The sequence below is a fragment of the Harpegnathos saltator genome, unplaced genomic scaffold (assembly GCF_003227715.2).
Source record: "Harpegnathos saltator strain DR-91 unplaced genomic scaffold, Hsal_v8.6 scaffold288, whole genome shotgun sequence".
Classification (NCBI taxonomy): domain Eukaryota; kingdom Metazoa; phylum Arthropoda; class Insecta; order Hymenoptera; family Formicidae; genus Harpegnathos; species Harpegnathos saltator.
In genome coordinates, this window is record NW_020230081.1 from 269,424 (window position 1) to 291,927 (window position 22,504).

Sequence of the window (22,504 nt, forward strand, 5' to 3'; positions counted from 1 at the left end):
TTGGGAGAACGGACATCCGTCAGTTTGGTCAAAAGACTCTTCTCCTTCTCGAGAAAAATACACGCTGATGTTTATGTTTCGCGAGAGAGAAGAAGTCGATCACTCACGACGGGACGACTGTCGCGCGTGCTGGTTAAACCTTTATACCTTGACGGTACTTGAAAGTGCCGCTCTGCACAAACGCTCATATGTTTCTGAGTCGTTTTCTGTGTCTCACCTGTTCTGTGCATTTCTGTCGGAATTTAGTGAGCTCTCCTCGGCAAATTAATCCAGGGTACGAAGGATTAAACCATCGGATTACAATCAGCCTCTGTCAGGCTGCTGCTTAGCTCACTTCAGCCATTGCTCAGCGTTTCGTTTGCCGAGAACAATAATTTTTCTTTTTTCATTACATCTACCTTACGTTATTTTTACGCAGTCAGCCGGTAACTCGCGTTGGCGAACACTTGTCGTGTCACATCACAGACCACCCTTTCGCACGTCTTTGGATAACTTGAAGACCGCTATTATCAAACAAACTTGAGCAGCCCTCTTAGATTCTCCTACTATTTGCTGCGGTCGTCGTTTGTCTCTTAAGGAATTGTCTTCGTTCCATTTTTCACCCTCTTACTTCTCATTCCGCATATTATTATTATGTTTGTTATTTCGCGTTACCAAAGCGACACACTTGCCGCTTAAACAAATGATATCCCGTTTAACGCGTTGAAACAAGCAGAGAGAGTGAGAGAGAGAGAGAGAGAGAGAGAGAGAGAGACAGAGAGAGAGAGAGAGAGAGAGAGAGAGAGAGAGAGAGAGAGAGAGAGAGAGAGAGAGAGAGAGAGAGCACGTTCGATGTTGCGCCGTTCCGCACCCAATGGGGGTCAAACAGTCATGGAAACCGGCTCTCTTCGACGTGACTTCTCTTCGGCGTTCACCGTCCGCGAGAGAGGCATCGCGAAAACGGCGGTCGTCGGCGGCTAAACTGCACGCCGGGGGTGAGCGCGCCGCATACACGCGTAATAACGTATGTACGTGTGCATGCAAATGCACCGGGCGAGGTAGGGCGGGGTGTCCTTTGATCAGCGAAACGTGAAGCGTTGCTTCGAATGCACGGCAGCGGCGGCGGTGATCAAAGGTCAAAGTTCGTCGTCGGCCGACATCCGCGCGGCGCAAAGGTTCTCCTCGATCTCGATTTAAATGAAGTTCGTTTTTGCACGCGGCGATCTTCCGCGCGGGTCACAGCCGAGACCTTATCGCCGTCGAGCGGCGAGCTCGACGGGAGTTCCCCGGGCTCCGTTCGGGCTTGCCGATTAACTTGCAGAGTCGAGGGACGCGGCCGGGAATTCGCGGGACCGGGAAGAGTCGAACTCGTCGAACTTGGAAAATGACGTCGGCGGATTGAAAAACACGTTGGATCACGGCAATAACAATGACAACAACGATTACCTTTGTCGCGAGGTACGTGCAGTGCCACTGCGCGCAATTCGCGAGACGGGGGTGTGTCTTTCGCGGGAAGAATCCTCTTGGAGGAGTAATCGGGACTTTCAGTCTTCCAGCATTGTTGGAGTGGTCGGGATGTCGAAGGGACAAGAGCAAGAAAGCAACTGCTATTTGCCGCAAAAGAGACGAGTTATATTTTTCGTTGCGATGCGGAACAATAACGCGGAACAATAAACGCGAAGAATAAAATCGAGTTACGTAACACACACACACACACACACACGCGCGCGCGCGCGCGCGCCACACACACGCGAGTTTTGAATTTCACTCCGCGCTGCAAGCTAAAAATAACGTTACTCATCTGAAGTGAATTTATCCGCGATGTACGCTATCGAGGCGGTTCGCCTCATCGAGAGGTACGTTTTTCCGTTCTGTAGGTACGCGATTTGAATAAAAATGGACAACCGCAAAAAAAGCGCTCGGAACGCTCGGTGCACGCCGGAGACGGAGCAATTAAAAGCACGTTTGTTTACATCGCGTTCTACCGCGAGAAGGGTGCGCGCTCCGTCCGATTCCGTTCGCCGCGAGCGAATGATGACGTCGTTCCGTGCGGATTCCGCGCCGGAGAATCGCCGAGATTTTTTTCGCAAGCGTCGGATGTTCCGGGACTTTCCTCACTTGTGTCCGTATTATCTCGTGATAAGACAGATGAGAGCATTTCGAGACACGAGTTAACACGAGACAACTTGAGGAGTGTAAACCGCGATTACGCACACTTTTTTCGTCCTCTCGCACCTCGAGAGAATTTCTCGTGCACGAAGTTTCGCTGAAATTTGACATGTTCCCGATTCTAGAAAGTTCTTTTTTTTCTTCTTTTTTTTTTTTTTTTTTTTTTTTTTTACGAAAATCGTGTCGAAAAGATTAGCGTAAATTCCGGATTAGCCGCCGCGCTAAAACGGCTAACTTTCACCATTAACGAGCGGTGTATTGTTTAACAAAAAGCCTCGCTCCTCGTGATTACAATAATTGAAAACTCCGCCGGTCAATCGAGGTCGAGCGCATTTATTTCGCGCAGGGTGGTTCAAGGACACTCTGATCAGGAAACTACTTGTAACATTGAACAGAATTTCGCGTAGAGTTGGAAAATTTCGCTGAAACCGTCGGACTGAAGAGACACCCGAGTCAATTATTGATTGGTCGTGTTGCAACGTACAAACGTCGGCTTCGATGCAAGCAGCCCGCTCTCGCGCTGCTCATAGCAAATTGTAATCCCAAGTAAGCGATCAACTGATTGATTAAAACAGATATGGATGTACCCCCTCCCCCCTTTTCGATACAAATTACTCGCGCTGCCGCAGATGTCGAGCGTGTCCCGAGCGCGAGCGCGCGACCCTTTTACGGAGGAGGGGAGGGGGGTGGAAATTTTTCAGCAGCGGCTCGGTGTATATTATTTAACCCAAATTCGTACCCCACGTATGGGAAACGCTAATAATTGACGAGTCCAGCGGAGTCCGATCAATAGTACTTACATCGAAAACGTTGGCACTCGCGAGTAAGAATGCGTCAGCGCGGGCACGCATAGACGCGCAAACTGTTTCGCAGCCCCGTCGAGATTTACGCGTTTGCCCGACCATTCGCACGCCTACACACACACACACACACACACATACACACGCGCGCGCGCAATCATGATTGATCCGCCGGAGTCGCAGCCCGATGAAATTTATGCGTCGGCCTCCTCCACTTACACGGCCCGTCGCCGTAAACAATGCATCGCGCGATGCCGCGCAATGTAACGCAATCATCGAGGCGTCGCCGTAAATTCCCGACGTCACGTCGCTCGGCTCGGGAAAGCACTCGGCCGTGGCGAAGAAAACCGTCGCTTCCGCGCCGTCGAACGCCGCAACGAGCGCGAGTTCCTCGTCTCTGCGGGCGGACATTTATAAATACACTCGTCCTCCCTTCTCGAGTCGCTCAATCGACCTCCTTCGCCGGCACTTCGGTGACACTTTTTGACGGGCGGCCGACGGCGGAGGCAGAAACAGGAGCGAATAGAGACCGCTGGAAAATTCGCCGAGCGGGGGGAACCGTCGCGAGCCGCGAGCTCTCGAAAGTTTGAAATTTTATCGCCGAGCCGGCTTCCAGCTTCCGCTTGCGAGAGTCGCTGCGTCTCCGAGAGGGAAATCGCCCGCTCGTTCGTTGCTTCACACCCGGACAACGCGACGTGGAGGCTCGGTCGCCGTTCGGTGGTCCTGATCGAAATCCGCAAAGAGATTCCGCGAGCTGCCGGCTGCAAGGCTGCAGCTTTCGCCTCCTCGAGCCCGCGACTCCTCTTTTCGTCACTGGGGGGTGAGCGGTGGCCACGGAGAATGCTGAGTCGTCGTGGCCACGGGGAGCGCATCCCGGTGACACGCGCGCTCGCCTGCAGCTCGGATGCTGCGGCGGCGGTCGGCGTTGGTGCGGTCATGCATCGGAAAATTATGTCGGCATAGCGTAGCCGCGCTGAGACGGGCGGGGTTGCGCTTCCGCGCGAAATTCACGCTCCGCTCGCTCGCTCGTAATTGCCGATTATTTAAAGAACCTCCGCGAAGAGGGTCGATTTTTCGCCCGTTTTTCGGTCCTCGACTTTGGAATCGTATTTTATGCCAAAAGGTAGTTCATGACATTAATTACAGTTTTACGTTGAGCATACGATTGGTTTCCACGATGTAGAGGGTCAAAGTGGTCACTACCTGCTAAGAAAGTATGACACTGATAGCGCTTTATCGCACGAATTTTTGCAAAATTCGCCATCTATGGGTGTTCTTTGAGTTGCTGATTATGAATCTGATGTCAGATTTCAAAAATTCAAGATGGCAGGTGGCAACATGGCGGACACACGTAGTGAAACAATCATTTACTTTTGTTGGAACTGTTGTGTTGTCGTTTTTTTTTTTTTTCCTTGGCTAGCTGATTGCGAATTTTCTATTAGGTTTTCGAAAGTAATTTTTTCAACGACAATTTTTGAGCGGAAAAAGTTTTTTTTTATTGTTTTTTCATAAAAAGGATATCAAATTCAAATTGATACGTTACATGACGCATAAAGGATAACGCGATAGCTTTATTCGTTATATTTAGAAGCTTATCTTGCCTTCATTGGCTGGATAACTTTTTTATCTTGCCTTCACTGACTGGATAACATTTTTATCTTGCCTTCATTGGCTGGATAACTTTTTCATCTTGTCTACACTGAAGGTAAATGTAATCTAAATGTAAATCTGGTGCAACAGTTCTAACAAAAGTAAATAATTGTTTCACTATTTGTGTCCGCTATATTACATCCGCCATCTTGAATTTTTTGAATCTGACATCGAATTCGTAATAAGCAACTCAAAGAACCCATAGATACTGAATTTCGCAAAAATTCGTGCGATAAAATGTTATTAATGTCAAACTTCCTTAGCAGGTAGTGACCACTTTGACCCTCTATATCTCGGAAACCAATCGTACGCTCAATGTAAAACTTTCTTGCGATCAATGTCTTATCGTGAGCTATCATTTCGCATAAAATTTAATTTAAAAATCGAGCACCGAAAAACGGCCACTTTTTGCGGAGGTTCTTTCATCGGATCCCTCGCCAAAGCTCGTCTCATCCGACCGACCGACCGAAGGTGGAAAGTTTGAAAGTTCGTTGAGGGATCGAGACGAAAATTCTCGGGCGCGTTTGTTCGTGCGGAATTGTCGGGAATCGAAGCGACTCCGCGCGACGGGAGTGGAGAATCGGAACGCGCCAGCCGCGGTCTTTTCTCTCCGTGTCCGTCTAAACGAACCGAGTCTGTTTTGCACAATTGCATGAAATAAAATCCGGTTGGACCGCGCGGGGAGTGTTTTCCGAGTGATGAAGCGTGCCAACGAACGCGCCGCGACAGATCCGCCGCCGTCACGCAACAAATCTCCGGCGAAGGCGTTGGAATTATTTCAGCTGCAATTTCCTAGGGAATGTCGCAGCTGAAGGAATATACGGCTTGCTGGCGAGTGTGCGCTAACGCGAAAGACATCGTCTCACGATGCCAGAGCGACGACGTTCGTCGCCGCAAAATAACGTCTTTCATTATTTCATTATCGGTGTATTATCAGTCACGCGCGACCGGTGTAATTGCAACCGGTCATCCGACTCGGATACGGCGATATCATAAGCTAGTTGCGCGCCGCGTCTTACTTACGCGAGGCGTGCCGCGCCCGACACGTGTTAAAATGTGCTACACGTGTGCGAATACACACACACACACACACACACACACATACACACAGACATACACATACAGAGATACACACGTGCCGACGGACGTAAATCAATCGGCTCGCGGCGGTGGCCAATAATCGCCAGCCGCCGCCCACTCGATAAAGTACAGTATCGCGCAGTAATTGCCATAAGTTTGAAATATGAAATTCAATTCGGCTGCCGCCACCGCCGCCGCCACCGTTGCCGAAACGCGCGCACGGCTGTTTAGCTTTATTTACGAGCCACCGGTGTAGAAATGGGATTTATGAAAGTGATGCTCGAGAGAGTAGAATTCGGCACGTCGGATAAGATTCTCTCTCTCTCTCTCTCTCTCTCTCTCTCTCTCTCTCCTTCTCTCTCCTTCTCTCTCCTTCTCTCTTCATTTTCGGGCGATTTCAAAAATAGAATTATCTGTAAGAAAGATTTCTCACGTACACAAACTTTTCGCCTGCGTGTGTGGCCAAACAGTTAATAAGTTCTCCTCAATTTGGAGATCTTTAATCTTTGATCTTTGGAGCTTTGGATCTTGGAGCCTTTGAGCGCGCCTTGCACCTGGGGACTCTGGGCCATTACCGCTTGAGAATCCCTTTGTCTCTCAACTCAGAGCTCATGATCTTTCAGTCTTTTCGTGTCGTTAAATTTTGATCGAACGTGTCGACGCGATGTTTTTTTTAATTCGCTCCTACTTTTTCTCTGGAATAACGTGAGAACACGCACGTGTTTCCGTGCGTATACACATACACACACACACACACACACACACACATACACACACACACCTATATATATATACGCGCGCACGAGTGTAAATCCTCGAAGCATAACCACGATCGCGTCGATTTATTCAGTCGGCCAATTCCACGGGAGGGAATTTTCACGCTTTATCGAGGTCCGCGCGCGGACAGAGGCGAAACAAATCGGCGAGAGGGTTAATTGCGCTCTCGGAATATTTAACGAATGCAATCATGTCGATTGCGCGAGGCTCGAGTGACCACCGGAGGGACGTTAGAAGATATCGGCCTTAATTAACGTCTCCAGTTACGATGCTCGACGTTCATTAGCCTGATTTTCCCGATCCTTGTTTGGCTTATTAAGGCATCCGCCACGACCGAACGGATCTTGCGCATTGACGCGTGCGTAATTATATGTCAGTTCGATCCTAGGTAATGGCCGTTAAGCCTCGCGCAGCGGGCAGTCTCGCGAGTAATTTCCCTCGCGAGGATTCATATAAATAAATTCGAGGCTTCTCAAAGATATCGAGCTGTATTGCGCAACACACACATACGCACACAGCCGGCGTGCATGCAAGGATCAGAGAAACAAGATGGGTTTTAGTGAATTTCGCGAAAGCAAAACTCGCAGGAGGAATCGCATTAGCGCCGAATGCGACCGGTAAACCGCGCGATTCTCGCAGCAGTGTCTTCGCTTCGCGCAAAATGCAGCCGGACGGAGCTACCATGGGGGAGGAGGGGAGGGAGATAAACGCCGCGATGTTTTCACGGAAACACGATAACGTCGATCCCGCGGCTCGCGGTACCCCCGAGACGAAAGACCAAGCGTATTATTTCACAAAGGAGACCCGCGCTATCTCGCACGGTGATCCGTAAACCGATCCTTCCTCATCCCGACACCGTCGCATCCGAACCGTTAATTTTCGCGCAGTTTCCCGATTTCGCGCCGCGGAATCCGAAAGATCGCGAGTGCTCGAAGCAGATTGCGTTGTCGCACGCGAGAGTGAAAGTTGAGTGAGGGGAGGTTAAATCGAAAGGAGATATAAACAACAGCGTTTATCAACACGTTGACATTGTTACTTGACATTATATTGATATTTAGTACACGGCAATATAGATATATAGAGAAAATGTTGGGCTGAGTGAGACAATTTTCCGGTGAAGTACGGAGCGATTCGGGAATTCCCATCAAAGTCGTGAGAATTCAGCTTGGATCATTGAGATTTTTGGCTAACCTGACAATTCCGGCCGGAATTTCGGTCGGAATTTCTGAATCGTTCGCATTTCACCGGGAAACAGGTCTATCCAGCTGAAACATTTTTCTCTGCACGGCGATGATATCCGAAGCGCTAGTCCACGTAGGAAACGTACAACGGAACGTGTTATCGAAATCGCGGCGAAAGTCCGATACTCACGGCGCATCTCACGGGAATCTCGTTGAAAGAATCCCGCTCGTCTCGTCACGGCGAATTTACGAGCGCCTGTAAATCGTAACGACGAGATACGACAAATTAGATAGCCGATAGCGAGCCAGTAAAACGAGTTAACGAACGTCGCGAATTGCGCTTACTCACCGCAATATCCTCGCAAGCCGGTCTGGAATCAGCCGGAGGATCGACCAGTGTCGAAATCGCACTCCCGCGGATCCTGGACGGTCCAAGTCCGGTTCTCGCGAGTTCCCGTCGCGATATTACGCAATTCGAAAACGCGTCCGTCGTTTGGCAAGTTTACGCTGCGCTCGCAACGAGTCCCCGAGTAGAACAATTAATAGGGCTCTAGTAAGGACCTGATTATTTTTCTTTAACATTAACCGGGCCCTACTAGGGATTGGAAGACAAGGGCCCTACAAGATGTGTAACAAATGGTTTAACGGATCCTTATAAGGCGATATCATAAGGACCTCAATCATAAGACAAGCCCGACTAGAAACTTATTCCATGGTCCTGATTAGGTTAACCTCATTTGGACATCAGGTCGCAGTAAGGTAATACCTAGTAAGTCATGTAACGTAGCGTGGATATCAGGACCTTAGTAAGGATTCATAGTCAGGTTCTTATTGAGTTACCTTATGGAATTCTTATTACGTTTTTTTTTTCAAATTATGGCTCCTGATTGCTCGCCACGGCTATACTGGATGATGACATTAGAAATAAGAAATGACACTTGCATGAAATAATATTTTAGATCGCTTGAGCATACCTGTAAAATGTTTCGGAAAAGAAACATAAAATGAATATCACAAGATCATAAAGTATCACAAGGTGACAAAACATAAAGTAGTGTTGAAGAGTAAAGTTGTGTGTCTACAGCATTTTACAAATATATTCAAGTGATCTGAAGAGTTTTTTCAATGCAAACATCTATATATTTGGCAATGACACCCAAAAACTGTTTTGTTAAAACTTGATAATGCAAATCATATTAGGTACAATGAATAAGATCCCGACAAGGGCCTGATCAACTGAACCAAATTATATCATACACTAAAGTTGGTACATTAAGATCCTAATGCGGACCCAATCATTATAACCTTATGAAGGTCTTCCTTACTCATTTGTCGTTAGGACATTATAAGGACTGACTTACTTAGGATTACCTTTCGTTCACCCTATTAGGTCCTTATCAATGTTAGGTGAACCTAATCAAAATTTCTAGTCGGGATATTAATAGTGCCTTATAAGGAAATATTTTTATTACTGCTTGAGTAAAAATATCCGTTCCCCTTATTAGAGCATCCTACTTTCAGCCTTATCGAGACCTTACGCTTCATGGGAACGGCCCTAACAATTTTTTGCTCGGGTCGTTTGCTACTCTCGCGCGACCCGTTACATCGCGCGCATTGTTATTTCGTTATCAAGTATCGCGGCGGGCCACGTGAGAAAGGAAGACTCCCTCGCCCCGGCGAGTTTTATACGATACAAGCCTATAAATCGCAACGGCGCGGCGCGAGCCATTGCGGGCGAGAAGCCTGATATTGACAATTCCCGGGGAGTTACGGCTCTCGGATCTTACGATCGCCATTTGCTCGCGCAGTCTGCGGTTGTTACAGCCTCGTCAGTAAGATATTGCGATTATCATTATGCCCGGCCGTAGGGGGCAAGGGGGCGAGTCGTTACAATTACGAGCACGGCGAGGAGGGGGGCGTCGCATTCCACGGCGGCGGCCGGTTGACCAGTAAATTCTTACTTTGTTTGTCCTCGATTATGCCTCCGATCGATCTCGGAATAATCCGGACGCTTAATTCGCCAATTATCCTCGCGCGCGCGCGCGGCCACGTTGGCAGCGTGATGCATCGAGCGCTGTAAATGACGCCCGATCGCGATTATCCGCTCGCGTCTAATGCGTCATAGAGGGCGTGTTATAGAGCGGTCGGGCGGTCGGCAAATTGGAGCGAACGATCGCGCCAAGGAAAGGGTCGGGAATGTCGGGAAACGCGCAAGGCGCGGTGTGGCCGTCGTTTGACGCCAGCGGCCGCAAGATGTCGGGAAATTTGTAGAAGCCGGCTAAAAAGTCGCAAATACAATCCCGCCGGGATATTGCGATCGTCTGGTCGCGCAGCCGGGCGTATTAGTGTCCGCTGATTTGAACGCACGGCGAGAGAGTGTGCTCAAACGTGCAGATTGTGCAGGTTTGTTCTCCTCGTCGGCCGAACTGGGTCACACCTCTCGTCTCTTCAGAGCGAAGTAAATGTGTAACTTGGCGTGTCGGAAGCAGAAGCGACAAAGTTCCAGGGTAGTTCGACTGAAGAGAACGGACTTATCGATACGTCTGTGTGTACATCGCAATGGCTTTTCCGCGCGGAGACCACGCGGGCAAATCGAGACTGTAACATCAACATATAGGTCAGTATAACGGGGGGTTGCCTGTCCTTATCCGCGTGATAATGCAGAGGTCGCCGGAGAAGGCACTCGTTGACTTTTCGTTGATAATGATGTTTGCCCTCAGTTACGACGAGTGCAACTATACCTTTCTTAGTCTTACACACTATATTCCATCCATGTTTCTACAAAAGATCACTCGTGATCGATGACAACTGTCAAGCCTTACTTTCGATAAAAGAAGCGTCAAGATAACAAGGCTATGATGATGTGCCGAAAATGTGCCGCTTGATAATTGTCGTCGATTAAGTTGCGATCAATATATTGATGCTGCGTCTTTCTGGTCGATTCGTACTTTTACAGAAGCGGTCTTTTGTAGAAATATGGATGAAATATGGTATACACAGGCTTCTAAATATTTCTATACCGTTCTTTCTAATCTCCGACTCCTACCGAACTTTTCAACACTGGAAAGAAATTAAGAAATTATGTGGAGCAAGGAAGTATGTTGTATTATTTATCTCCTTTTACTATTACTCTTATTTACTCGGCTTAAATCCGTCATGTTTATTTCTCATTTTTTAAACTCACTTTTTTAATTCAACGAGGCCCGAATCCTGTCGATAAACGGCCGATAAACTGTCATAATGATCACGGTGCAAAGTTAGTTGCACTCGTCACAACTGAGAGAGAGAGAGAGAGAGAGAGCACCGCAACTATCATCATCAACAAAGTCGAGTGACTTTTTCGGCAACTTCTGCATTGTCGCCCGAATAGGAGTAAGGACAACCCGTCGTACTGACCTATATATTGACGTTACACCCTGTACGCGGAAACGGAATCGGTTGGCTTCCCTCTCCGCGCCGTGTGCTCCTCCCTTCCGGCCGCGACCGGTGCAATTTTCCAGCGGGGAGGAAGAGCGATGTATCCGCTAACAAGCGAAGGGGTCAACAGTCAAAAGGGAATCATTGATGAAGAATAAAAAGCGGGGTACAGTTATCCACCCCGGGCTGAGAAAGGCATTTCGATCTATCTATCGTATATCTCGGTGTCGTGACTTCGCGGGAGAGAAATTGCCCCAGTTGTCGCATTTCCCGGGGCAACGCGTGTCCGGTACGCTTACCGTCGCGTGGACACCCGAGGGTGAACTTCGTTACGCGAGTATCGAAGAGCCGCCGAGGGAGTCTCGGATGAAACTTGCGCGAGATCGCGGCCGCGTCAAAAATTCTCCCCCCTCGCCCGTCCTCTCCGCCGCCACTTTTGCGCTTTGAAAGCTTCTATCTGGCGGCATGTCCTACGGCGGAAAGCTGCGGGAAATATCACCGAAAGAGAACTGTATTTTTCCTGACACGACTATCGTGTCGCGACCTTCCCTCGTGGCGTCGCAGCTGCGTCTCGCGGTGGCGTCGAAGAAATTCAGTTCTATCGGGGACACGTGTATTTATTCGCGATACGTTTCTACTTCTGTCGCGTTCGTTCGCGGAAAAGCGACGTCCTCGCCTCTTTTCTCTCTTTCGCACATGCGCGCTCTCTGTCTCTCTATTTCTCTCTTGCTCTCTTTCTCTCTGCCGCGTCCATTCATCTGTCGCTCTCGCTTTGATCGAAGCGCGTCGGAAGATTCCTCAACGATCACGTCCGCAGCACGGGCGAACTTGTTTTTTATCAAACACGAATAAGCCGTGTTTTTTCTCGCTTCCTGATGCGGCTCGCTCGTGTTAATTGGAAATTAATACAGCTAAGCGCCAAACGCGCGGAGTTCTCCTTCGGCGGATAAAGTCCAGCCTTTATTCCCTTTATTCCCAAGCTCTCGGCGGAACGTCGAAGGCGGAAATAATGCGATTCTCGAACATTACACGTGTATAATTGTACGAGCACACACACACACACACACACACACACACACACTGCGATGATCCCGTTCGCTTTGCACGCCCGCCGCGAGCGACGACTCTCGAGCATTATCGCAGCCGCGTCGAGTGTATTATTCTCTCGCAGAGAAGCTGCTCTCTCGGCGTTGGCTTTTCAAACGCCGCCACTCGATCCCGACGCGCATCGACAAACGATACCAAACCGGTGTTACGTCACGCGGAACCGCCGCATCGGGAGTTCACCTGAGCCCCGAGAAGATTCCCAATGTTCCAATTCTCAAACGACGGCGAGGAGAAACGGGGCTGGAGCGAACACGAAGCGCAAGGCCATCGGGAATTGAATCATCGAAGAGAAAATACAGGGAAGAGAGAGACAGACAGAGAGAGAGAGAGAGAGAGAGAGAGAGAGAGAGAGAGAGAGAGAGAGAGAAGGATAAAAGTCGGTCGTTAGAAACAGGTTTATTCGGCCGGCCGCGGCTTCTCATGTTTTCCGCTCGCGCGAATTTTGCGCTCTTTCACAGAGAAACGGAATTCAGCCCGCGTCCGAACCTCCCTCTCGATCACGTTCCTCTCGCGGGACGTCTCGCTCGAGGTGGTCGGGTTAAGACGTGCGCACATGTGTGTGTGTGTATTTGATGAGGGAGAGAGAAAACGGCGGGGGAAAGAGGGGCAAAGTTTGACAAAACCGCATTCGGCCGCATCGTACCGCAAGCCGCCGTGGCGCGGGATTCGCGAGCGAAATGCGGCCTCCGCTGGCGCGGTAAAGAAGCATCAGGAGCGAGGGAGGATCGAGGACGACAAGGCGCTCTCTCTCTCTCTCTCTCTCTTGTCGGCCTGGAATTGCCCCTCGAGGCACCGGGATGAAGAGGTGGACGTAACGGCGGCGGTGGACGCCAGCCGGGAAGCATCCGACGATAATCGAGACACACGTCCTTCCCCCGTCCCCTCCGACGCGGTCTTATCCGTGTATTATCTCGCTCGGGCCGCCGCCGAGCGCTCGCTTTTCCGCCATTTCTGCGCTTTTCCATCACAGTTACAGCGCCGGCCAGCAATCGTGCGGAATCAAGCGCGCGGCGGTGCTTGAGATCTCGGATTAGCCCGGCGACGGGAGGCTCTCCTTTCTCCTCCTCCTTCCTCCTTGAGCACCGGGATTGTCGCGGCCGTTGCGGAAAAGTCACAGTCGACGCGCAGAGCGACCGTGCAGAAGGACGCCTGTCGGCCGCTCAGATTTCTGCGCTCTCGAGAGCGACGTCACATGACGTCGATGACTGAACAGCGATCCTCGGGTTTTTAGTCGGGCGAATTCGGGATTCGGCTCGTTGGGAACAAGTTTCACCTCCGATTCCGCGTCTGAGTGTGTTTGTTTATGTAACGTAAAAGTTAAACTTCACAGTTCGCAGCACGCGCAAATCTTGCACGGAGGAAGATCGCGCCTCGACATCCGCCGCTGAAGAAACGGTCGTTGACGAGCGCGTCGCGGCGAAAAATTCCCCTGCAAATTCGCTTGCCACGAGCGAATGGCAAGCTCGAGGCGGCCGCTTTGCGGCGACGATCCTAAATGCTCCGGCTGAAAATTATCTGCGTTGCACGTCTCGAAAGCGGATTACGAGCGAAATTTGCGGCTCCGATATGTCACACTGAAGCTCTTCAAATAGGCACTGGGGCGCGGGGGAGAATGTCCTCTCTCTCTCTCTCTCTCTCTCTCTCTGTCTTGTAACTATCGAGCGAGGGTGAGCGCCTGCTCATCGATGATATATAAGAACCTTGCATAATCCGCTTCGGCACTGCCTCGCCTCCTTTGCGATCGCTCTCCAGCGGCTTCTTCATCCCCGCGCGATTGTCCAATCCGGGTTTTCGCGTCGACGACGTGGACATTGCCGTCGCGTAAGCGCGCACAAGGTTGCGGTGCTTTTTTTTCTTACCCACACGCGAACGTGCAGTTTCGAAAGACCGCTGTACTTTTAAGTGTTGTAATATGTTAACATTGCCACAGAGACAATGAGAAAGCTGCTGAGAGAAAGGGAGAATGAAAGATGCTGAAATGCGAGTGAGAGATCGCTCGAATTCGAGTGACTCGACTGTCAGGCTGCTTTCCGAGTCAAATTTCACTCCGAGACGCTCAGAGAATGCTCTCTAAATTTCTTGGAGTGGGATCTTCACTAATTGCGATGAAAAAGGGTGAAGAAAGAACGTTTGCTCGTACACACGAGGACGAGTCTCTCGGCGCCGACGGCTCGTAACTCGCGGATTCGCCGCGTCGCGGAGGGGAGTCAAGCGCGAATCAATGAAACAAGTATGTGGGAAATCCGCTATTTAGATATCGCCGCGGCCTGTCTCAGTCAGATAAGAAAGATCTCCCTGTCGAGCGCGTCTCTCGCTGCGCAGGAGCGAGAGAGGATCGGGATTCCCCCGAGAAAGAGACGAATGAGTCGAGAGGCGGGAAGCTCTCGTCGCGAGAGCGGGCTCGGCTGAATGCGCGTTGATAAAAATTCTGTCAGGTCGATTAACGATCGCACGTGCCGGTTGGATCGCTGCCATTTGTATCGGGCCGCGTTATATCGAAAGCCTCGGTCCTCTAACGGCGTCGTAACGTCGTTAGACGGTCCCCGCCAATCACCACCGATCACCCGGCCTTTCCCGTCGCGCATGAAATACGCGGCGGAGAAGCGGCGGATGCTGCGGAAAAGACAGAAGAAGATCGAAGAGGGAACCTCGTGACGGCGGAATAACGAGCGAGGGATGTGTGCGAAAATTTGCCCCTCCGTCCTTTCACCCGCCCCTTCCCCCTCTAATCGATGTCAGACGGTCGTAAAAAAAGAATATTCATAAAATCCAGAAATACGACAGCGAATAATATCGAATAACGCCGCACTCGGCTCCGAAGTGATTCCGACATTTCCTTCCCCCCTCCTCTCCCCCCCTGCCCCCAGGGCTCTTGGGAGATTTTGCAGAAATTTTCGGGAGAACTGTTTTCAAAGCGAAGCCAGTGCGCGAGAAGTCATCGCTGAGAAGTGATCGCAGATTCGCTAAAACTCTGATCGTATTTATTAACCGAGGACGTCGGACGTTCCAATCAGGTTTGCTCGCGCTCGTCGTTCGGCGACCGTCGCTTTTAACAATTAGTGCTCAACGATCGTAAAAGTAGTCGCAGCTCGTCGTACTAGTGAGCCGGCCGGCCGACTGACGGTCGTAAATATTACGACTGTCGTGAGGTATCTCGAGAGAGCGCCTCGAGTATCTTGGCCTCTCTTTAATTAGGTCGACCGACCTTGCGGATTTTCGCCGCGGCGGCGGTGCACGCTTCTCCCCGCTGCTTTTTGTCGTTCGCGAAGGGCTTCGCGAGGGGAAGGGAAGTCCCGCGTGTTTATTAATTATCCCATATTTACGAATCCGGAGCCGCGCGTGCTAATCGCGACGACGGTGCACGTGTCGGCCGAATTGTGAGGACGGCAGAATTTCGGCTCGAGCACGGAGCGCTCGACAGCCGGAGTGTCGATGGATAATTAAATCTTTGCGCAAAGAGAAAGCTGAAGTTTCACGGGAGAGAACGATTTCCGAGGGAAAATTTTTGAGGCCGGGCTTTTCCGGCGGCCCCGCCCCCATGTTGTGACTTCTCTCCGCCTCTTCGCCTCACCTGCGTACGTAAATATGCGGGTACGATTTTAATCATAGACGCTTCTCTTTTTCCTGTTTCAGGCGATGGAGGCGGCGCCGGCGGAGATGGCGAACCTATCGTCGGCGGCACCAATTCCGAGAAGAAGTCTGGATATGAGACCAATCTGTATCTCTACAGTGTAAGTGGAAGAAAAGTTTGAGCACACTACTGACCGAGTAGTCGGAAGCTTCGAGCCGCGACCGAGAATCGCAATTTATTTATTTCTCTGTTTATTCATCGTGAATTTTGAAGGGGAGTCGTCCCTTTGGCGCAACGCGCTGTGTGTGGAATTTTACAATAATAATGATATTGCAATTACAAAGAACTAGAAAGAAAAAAAAACGCTTTTGATGTGAAGAAAAATATAAAAATAAAATAAAGTACAAATGTCGCAATGCCGAGGGGGGGAGGACGGGGGGATCATGAGAGAAGAGAAAGGAGAGATTGTATCACGCGGAGTTACTTCGCGAAAAAGTTGAACTCGTGAGGGTTTGACAGATGCGCGGGAAGATGCGATGGCAATTGGAGGAGGAAGACAAGTCGTTTTTGCGCGTTATATGTCTCCTTGGGGGGGAGGGGGCAAAAATGAAAAGGAAATCATCACAGAGACAGCGAAGTTGCACAAAAGTCGGACACTCGTTGCGAAATGCGCACGACGTCGCAGGTGTGACAGATACGCGAGGAAAAGAAGAGAGGGGAGCGCAGAGGGATCCAACCGTGAAATGGGCGAGTCGTGAAGGAAGGAAGGAAGGAAGAGAGCGAGAAGGAGAAATTGTCGCGCGGAGTTTCCGTGGAAATCAGACTCGCGCTGGGAAAACACTCGCGAGGTCGCGCGGTTTGATCGGTGTGCGGGGAGAGATCGCGATAAAGAAAGATCAGGGAGGAGGGAGAGAAGATGAGTGTACAATCGTCAAATGAACTCGTCCCGTGAATTATCATCGCGTGTCTCGGGAGCAGAGAGAGAGAGAGAGAGAGAGAGAGAGGAAAAAGAGGGGAGTTATCGCGCGCGGAGTTTCGCGAAAATCGGACTCCGTAAAATCGCACCGCGAGTAAAATGCCCGCGAGGTCGCGCGGGGAAACGCGAGAATGAGGGAGGATGAGGAAAGAGGGAGGATGCTCGCGTAGCCGTGAAATAGACGAGTCGCCTCGCGCGATATCCCGCACGAATCATAAAACTTGCAGGTAGAGACGATAACCGCGGGGCTAAGAATTCTCTTCCATTTACCTTTGCCTTCGGAACGAAGCGGTTTAAGCCGCGCTCGCGCGTACGCTCCCACTCTCTCTTGTCCTCGTTCCTCCTTGGCGTTTTAACGAAGGACTCGACCATTTTCCCCGGCCATATAAGAGAGCGAGAGAACCCTCCGAGAACTTCCGCACCGGCCCAGTTTCCTTATCTGCCGCTTCTCTCCCGGCTCCCCCGCTTCAAAACTGCGAGCCATTATCGAGCCACGAATCTCGCGAGTATTGTGCGCCGTTCCGCCGTCGAATTATCGAATCCGATAATTCGCTGCGCGATGAGAGGGGCGACTTTAACCCGCTCCCGCCGCCACCGCCGCCGCCGTCGTCTTCGTCGTATTTCTCGTTCGAGCGCGACGAGGGTGTAAAACCGTGCGGGCGCACGATGCGAAACGAGAACTCGGCTTGTACGAGCGGAAAAGCTTCCGTGGGAGATTTCCATTCCGGTCAAATATCCTCGTCGATTACCTCACGAGTGACGAGTTTTAATACGCGGTTAAATACTCAGACGAGTGCTTTCTTTTTCTTTTTTCTCTCTTTTTTCTTCGGTCGCCGCAGCAGCGATGCCGTTTCTCGCCACCGAGTTTCCCTCGGTTTGGTTTCCATCCTGTCACGCGAAGCGAGCCATTACTTCTCTCCACGTACGGCTCTCCGCACGTGAGAAAAAAACCCGGTTCGCGCGGTTAATTTTCCTTTGCCTGCGCGGCAAGCAAAAAGTCAATTTATAACAGCAAAAAAGCCCCGTAGGGAATTTGCATTTAGCCCAATTACCCCGTGACGAGTTTTAATGCGATTAAATATCTGGACGAAAGTTCTCGGTCAACGCGACAACAGACTATTGTTTCTCGTCACCGAGCTCTCGTTCGGTCTCCGTCCTGTTACACGAACGGAGGCATTTCTTCCCCACGTACGCGTTTTCCACGTACGTGAAAAAAAAGGGACTCGGTTCGCGTAGCTAATTTTCCACTGCCTACGGGCCAGACCGGAGAAATCCTCGCGGTAGAAAATGAAAGATTCCTGTGGGAGGTTCTTACTTGGTTACCGCTCTCTATTCATTTGCTGGCAATATGTGCTTGGAATATTTCGAAGCAGCGGATAAGAGACACCGAACGAGTTAGAACAGCACGCGAAAAGTAGATTAGCACATAAGCGCACTTGAGGCGCGCGCTTTCCGCGCAATTTCCCGAAGGAAATCGCCGTATGGATCGGCGGATCGGATCTTCGGCTCTCTCTCTCTCTCTCTCTCTCTCTCTCTTCCTTTCTCTCTCTCTCTCTCTCTCTCTCTCTTGCGTTCTCTTTTCGCGAGCGCCTGCGAATGCAAATAATCCGTCCGAATCCGGTGCACGTCCAAGACGCGAGCAGCGTGCAATAAACGTCGTTCCGCGACCGGGCTAAGGAGCGTGTAGTCGTCGCGAAATTAGACAGCCCGGTAATATCCTTGTAACGAGGTTGCGGCGGGAAGTTCGCGCGACAAAGAGCCCAACAATCTCCATAAAGCGTTCCCGAGGCCCAAGTTACGCGCGCGCGCGCGCGACACTTTTCCGCGAAAGTTTGTCAATAAAATTGCAAATGAGGCCACGGCATGTCCCTTCCGGTGTAATAAGGCGTCGTGTACAGGGGAAAAATATCAGGGCCGGCAATCTCCGTCGCCAAGGACCAGCGCGAGAGCGCGCGTCAGTGATGAAGCTCGACGACTGATCGGCCGAGGCGCCGATTCTGCCAATTGTCTGTCGGATCTTTTCGCATAATTCGCGAACACTTGCGCGCGGTGTATCAAGATCCGCTTGTTTTTCGAAGAACTTTCCAAGTAACGCACATTAGCAGCGGTAAGACAGGGCGAAAGAAAGTGTACTCGCTTCGCTTGGACTTAATGCGCTAATCCAGAAGTTCCTCGCGGACGAGCAGACTTAATATCGCAGCTTTCTCTCCGTGCAAATTCCGTTTCAATTTCAGCGTGTCTTTTAATAGCAGTAGAGATATATCGCCGGCACAGCCGCTTATCTCGCTGAGAAACATTAAACTTTGCCAAGGGACGTACATATATACGGTGCATATTTTCATGATAGACCTCGGTTCTTTTAAAATATAAATAGCACACACACGCATTATGTAGAGTGCAAATAACGTCCCTTCGTTTCAATGAAGTGCAAAAGACGATAAATCCGGAATCGGAATGTCGATGCGATCCCCGCTTGCCAAATTCAAGGCGTAGTTTTTCGCCATGCATAAAATTCCCTCGTGCGAGTTTTCTCGGTCGAGCCTCGGGAATTATTCTCTCGAGAATCGGCATTCGCCTTTTATAAGATATCGTCGCGAGAGCGACGAGTGCGGCAGCTCAATGTGCGGAACGCACGTCGATCACACATGCGCCGCGTGGTCGGTGGGCCGATGGAGGTGACATCGAATATAAATCCTCGCAGGAGGAGATGGAGGACCGGCCGCGGATCTCGACGTTGCTCAACAGCCTGGCTAATTACAGCAACACCATCCCCGCCGCGACCGACCCGGACACTAAACCGGCCCCGGCCGCGGGGGGTGGAGCGCGAATGGGTACTCTCATAGGTGTCTACTTGCCGTGCATCCAGAACATCTTCGGTGTGATCCTCTTTATCCGGCTGACATGGGTAGTCGGCACCGCCGGCGCCATTCAGGGCTTCTTCATCGTACTCTGCTGCTGTTGCGTCGTAAGTACTCGTCCGCGTGGTCCGACCGAGCCCGAGCGTCGTTATGTCCCCGCGTGTTTTTACAACGGACGCAAATACACGAAGAGCACACGCGGGAGTCTGGAAACGCGCGCGCGGAAACTGTCAAAGACACCGAAGCCGAAGAGAAATATTCAAGCGCGCCGACATCGTGGACCGCGCGCATCATCCGTCACGTTTTCCTCGAGATTGAGAACGTGAAAAGTCACTCGTTGATTTTATTGATGATATGACATTTGCAGTGCTCCCAGTTGTGTGTAAATAACTTTGCACCGTGGTCATTATGACAGCTTATCGACCGTTTGTCGACAGGAGTCGAGCCTCATTGAATTAAAGAAGAAAAAGTTGAAAAAAGTGAAGCTGATAACAGATAAATATTGCAGAATTAAGCGGAATAAATAAGAGTAATGGTTAAAGAGATAAATAATACAGCATATTTTGTGGTTTCGCCTAATTTCTTAATTGCTTTCTCACGTTGGAAAGTTCGATAGAAATTGGAGATTAGAAAGAACGATACGAGAGGAAATATTTGAGAGTCTTATATACTATATTTCATCCATGTTTCTACGAAAGATCGCTTCTGCAAAATCGTATGAATCGCAGTATAAATTTACGCGGTCGATAAATTGTCGTAACGATCACGGGTGCGAAGTTAGTTGCATTTGTCGTAACTGCAAAGAGCATTGCAAATATCATTATCAACGAAATCGACGAGTGACTTTTTCGGCGATCTCTGCATTATCGTCCGAATAGGGGCAGGCAACCCGTCATACTGACCTGCATGTTGATGTCACACCCTTATAGCCGAAATAATGAAACGTCATCTTAAGACTTCTGCGCGTACAATTAAAAATCGCTGAAATGGCCATCACTGAAAAAATTAATGAACATACACCGGTGATGTTCTCCATGTGGTGTTCACTCCAAACGTTATCCTTCATGAAGAGATACGAGAGGCACAATATCTGTGCACGAAAAAATACTGTTGCGCCGGTGGAATCGGTCGAGCGTAATGCGCGCGTAAATCCTCTTCACTCAATAGCGATGTTGCCGAAACCCGAATACTCGAGTTATTAAAACAATGTGTGATGCGTCAATTTGAATAACATTGCTATCGAGTCCGGAGGGATCGACTGTGCGTTTCGCTATCGACACGGCAGCGTTTTTTTCTTTTTTTTTTATTTATTTATTTTACCGCGTTTCACGCTCCGCGACACACAGGCGCCTAGTCGACGTTTCCGGTTCCCCAAGCTCGAAAGATTAAAGCTCGACGCGGTATCACTGCAAACCCGAGTGTGTTATTTTGACACGTATAAGCTGAAGCTTTCTTCACGCGTTTCTTGTCTTGTCTGAAATCACACGTCATTTGGTGCATTTCGATATCACTTAACGCGTTTAAACGCGTTAAACGACGTGATTTAAGACACGACAAGATACGCGTAAAGGAAGCTTCAGCTTATACGCGTCAAAATAACAGCACTCGGGTTTGCAGTGATGACGCGAGCGAAAGCTTTTCAAGCGAGCAGCTGAAGCTCGCGGCCGAGGCGAAGGGACTGCACACTCTCTCGTTGTTCTTTGTGCGCGCAGACGATGTTAACGGCGATCAGCATGAGCGCCATCGCCACGAACGGCGTGGTGCCGGCCGGTGGTTCCTACTTCATGATATCGAGAAGCTTAGGCCCAGAATTCGGCGGCGCGGTAGGTATGCTGTTTTACACCGGCACCACCTTGGCCGCCGCGATGTACATCATCGGTGCCGTGGAGATCGTTCTCGTAAGTATCACTTGATTGTGGCCACACGGTCGCGCGATGAGTGAAGATTCGCATGACAATCGGCGCCCTTGAAGCGTCTCGAGAGGGAATTTCGGCCCCCCGAGGTCGAGGGCCGCAATTTCTCACTGGATACTTGCTGCTTTTTAGACTTACATGGCGCCGTCGCTCAGCATATTCGGCGACTTCACCAAAGACGCCAACATTATGTATAACAACTTCCGGGTGTACGGCACCGGCTTGCTGATGGTAATGGGCACCATCGTATTCGTGGGCGTGAAGTTCGTCAACAAGTTCGCCACGGTGGCATTGGCCTGCGTGATTTTCTCCATCATCGCCGTTTACGTGGGCCTCTTCGTCAACTTCAACGGCAACGACGCTCTAAAGTACGTCCGTTGATCGCAGCCGGCGACGGGGGCGAAAAGAAAAGCCGCCGGACTCACTGACGAAATGGACACTTGTGTGTGTTTCAGGTTGTGCATACTCGGCAGGAGGCTGCTGAAGGACATCAACGTGTTGACCGACTGCAACAAGAACGTCAGCGGCGCGTTGCACAAGATTTACTGCGGCAACAGCACTCAGTACGCGAAGTGCGACCCGTATTACGTGGAGAACAACCTGACCATCGTTAATGGCATTCGCGGCTTGGCCAGCGGCGTCTTTCTAGGTACGGATAGGGCGCGCAAGGTCGCGCAGCGCCACGCGATGGTGAGAGATGAAAATGTTGAGACACCTCTTTCTCTTGCCCCGTTACGCAGAAAACATATGGGACAGTTTCCAAGAGGAGGGCCAATTGATCTCTTACGGCAGCGACCCGAAGGACATCGATGTCCTGTCAGGATCGAGCTACAATCAGATTCAGGTCGACCTTACGACAACCTTCACCATCCTCATTGGTATATTCTTCCCCTCCGTGACGGGTGAGCAAAGTGGATTTCATTACGTGAAAATAGTTGGATAAAACGAGCACGAGACTCGACGGCCGCGAGATCGAAAGAGAGAGAGAGAGAGAGAGAGATTAGCGGCGCTCGTTTAACTCGCTAA

The 22,504-nt window shown here is 50.4% G+C and overlaps 1 protein-coding gene across 11 annotated transcripts in view; it reads left to right on the forward strand.

Moving 5' to 3' along the window:
* The window catches only part of kcc (solute carrier family 12 member kcc), a 114,765-nt gene that overhangs the window by 86,877 nt on the left and 5,384 nt on the right, over positions 1–22,504 (forward strand). For all 11 annotated transcript variants that reach the window (XM_011139083.3, XM_019840811.2, XM_025299653.1 and 8 more), the window contains 6 exons: positions 15,794–15,891; positions 19,409–19,672; positions 21,278–21,463; positions 21,611–21,846; positions 21,934–22,127; positions 22,219–22,380. In XM_011139083.3, the coding sequence (XP_011137385.1) occupies positions 15,794–15,891; positions 19,409–19,672; positions 21,278–21,463; positions 21,611–21,846; positions 21,934–22,127; positions 22,219–22,380 (1,140 nt within the window). The remainder of the gene's footprint in view (positions 1–15,793; positions 15,892–19,408; positions 19,673–21,277; positions 21,464–21,610; positions 21,847–21,933; positions 22,128–22,218; positions 22,381–22,504) is intronic.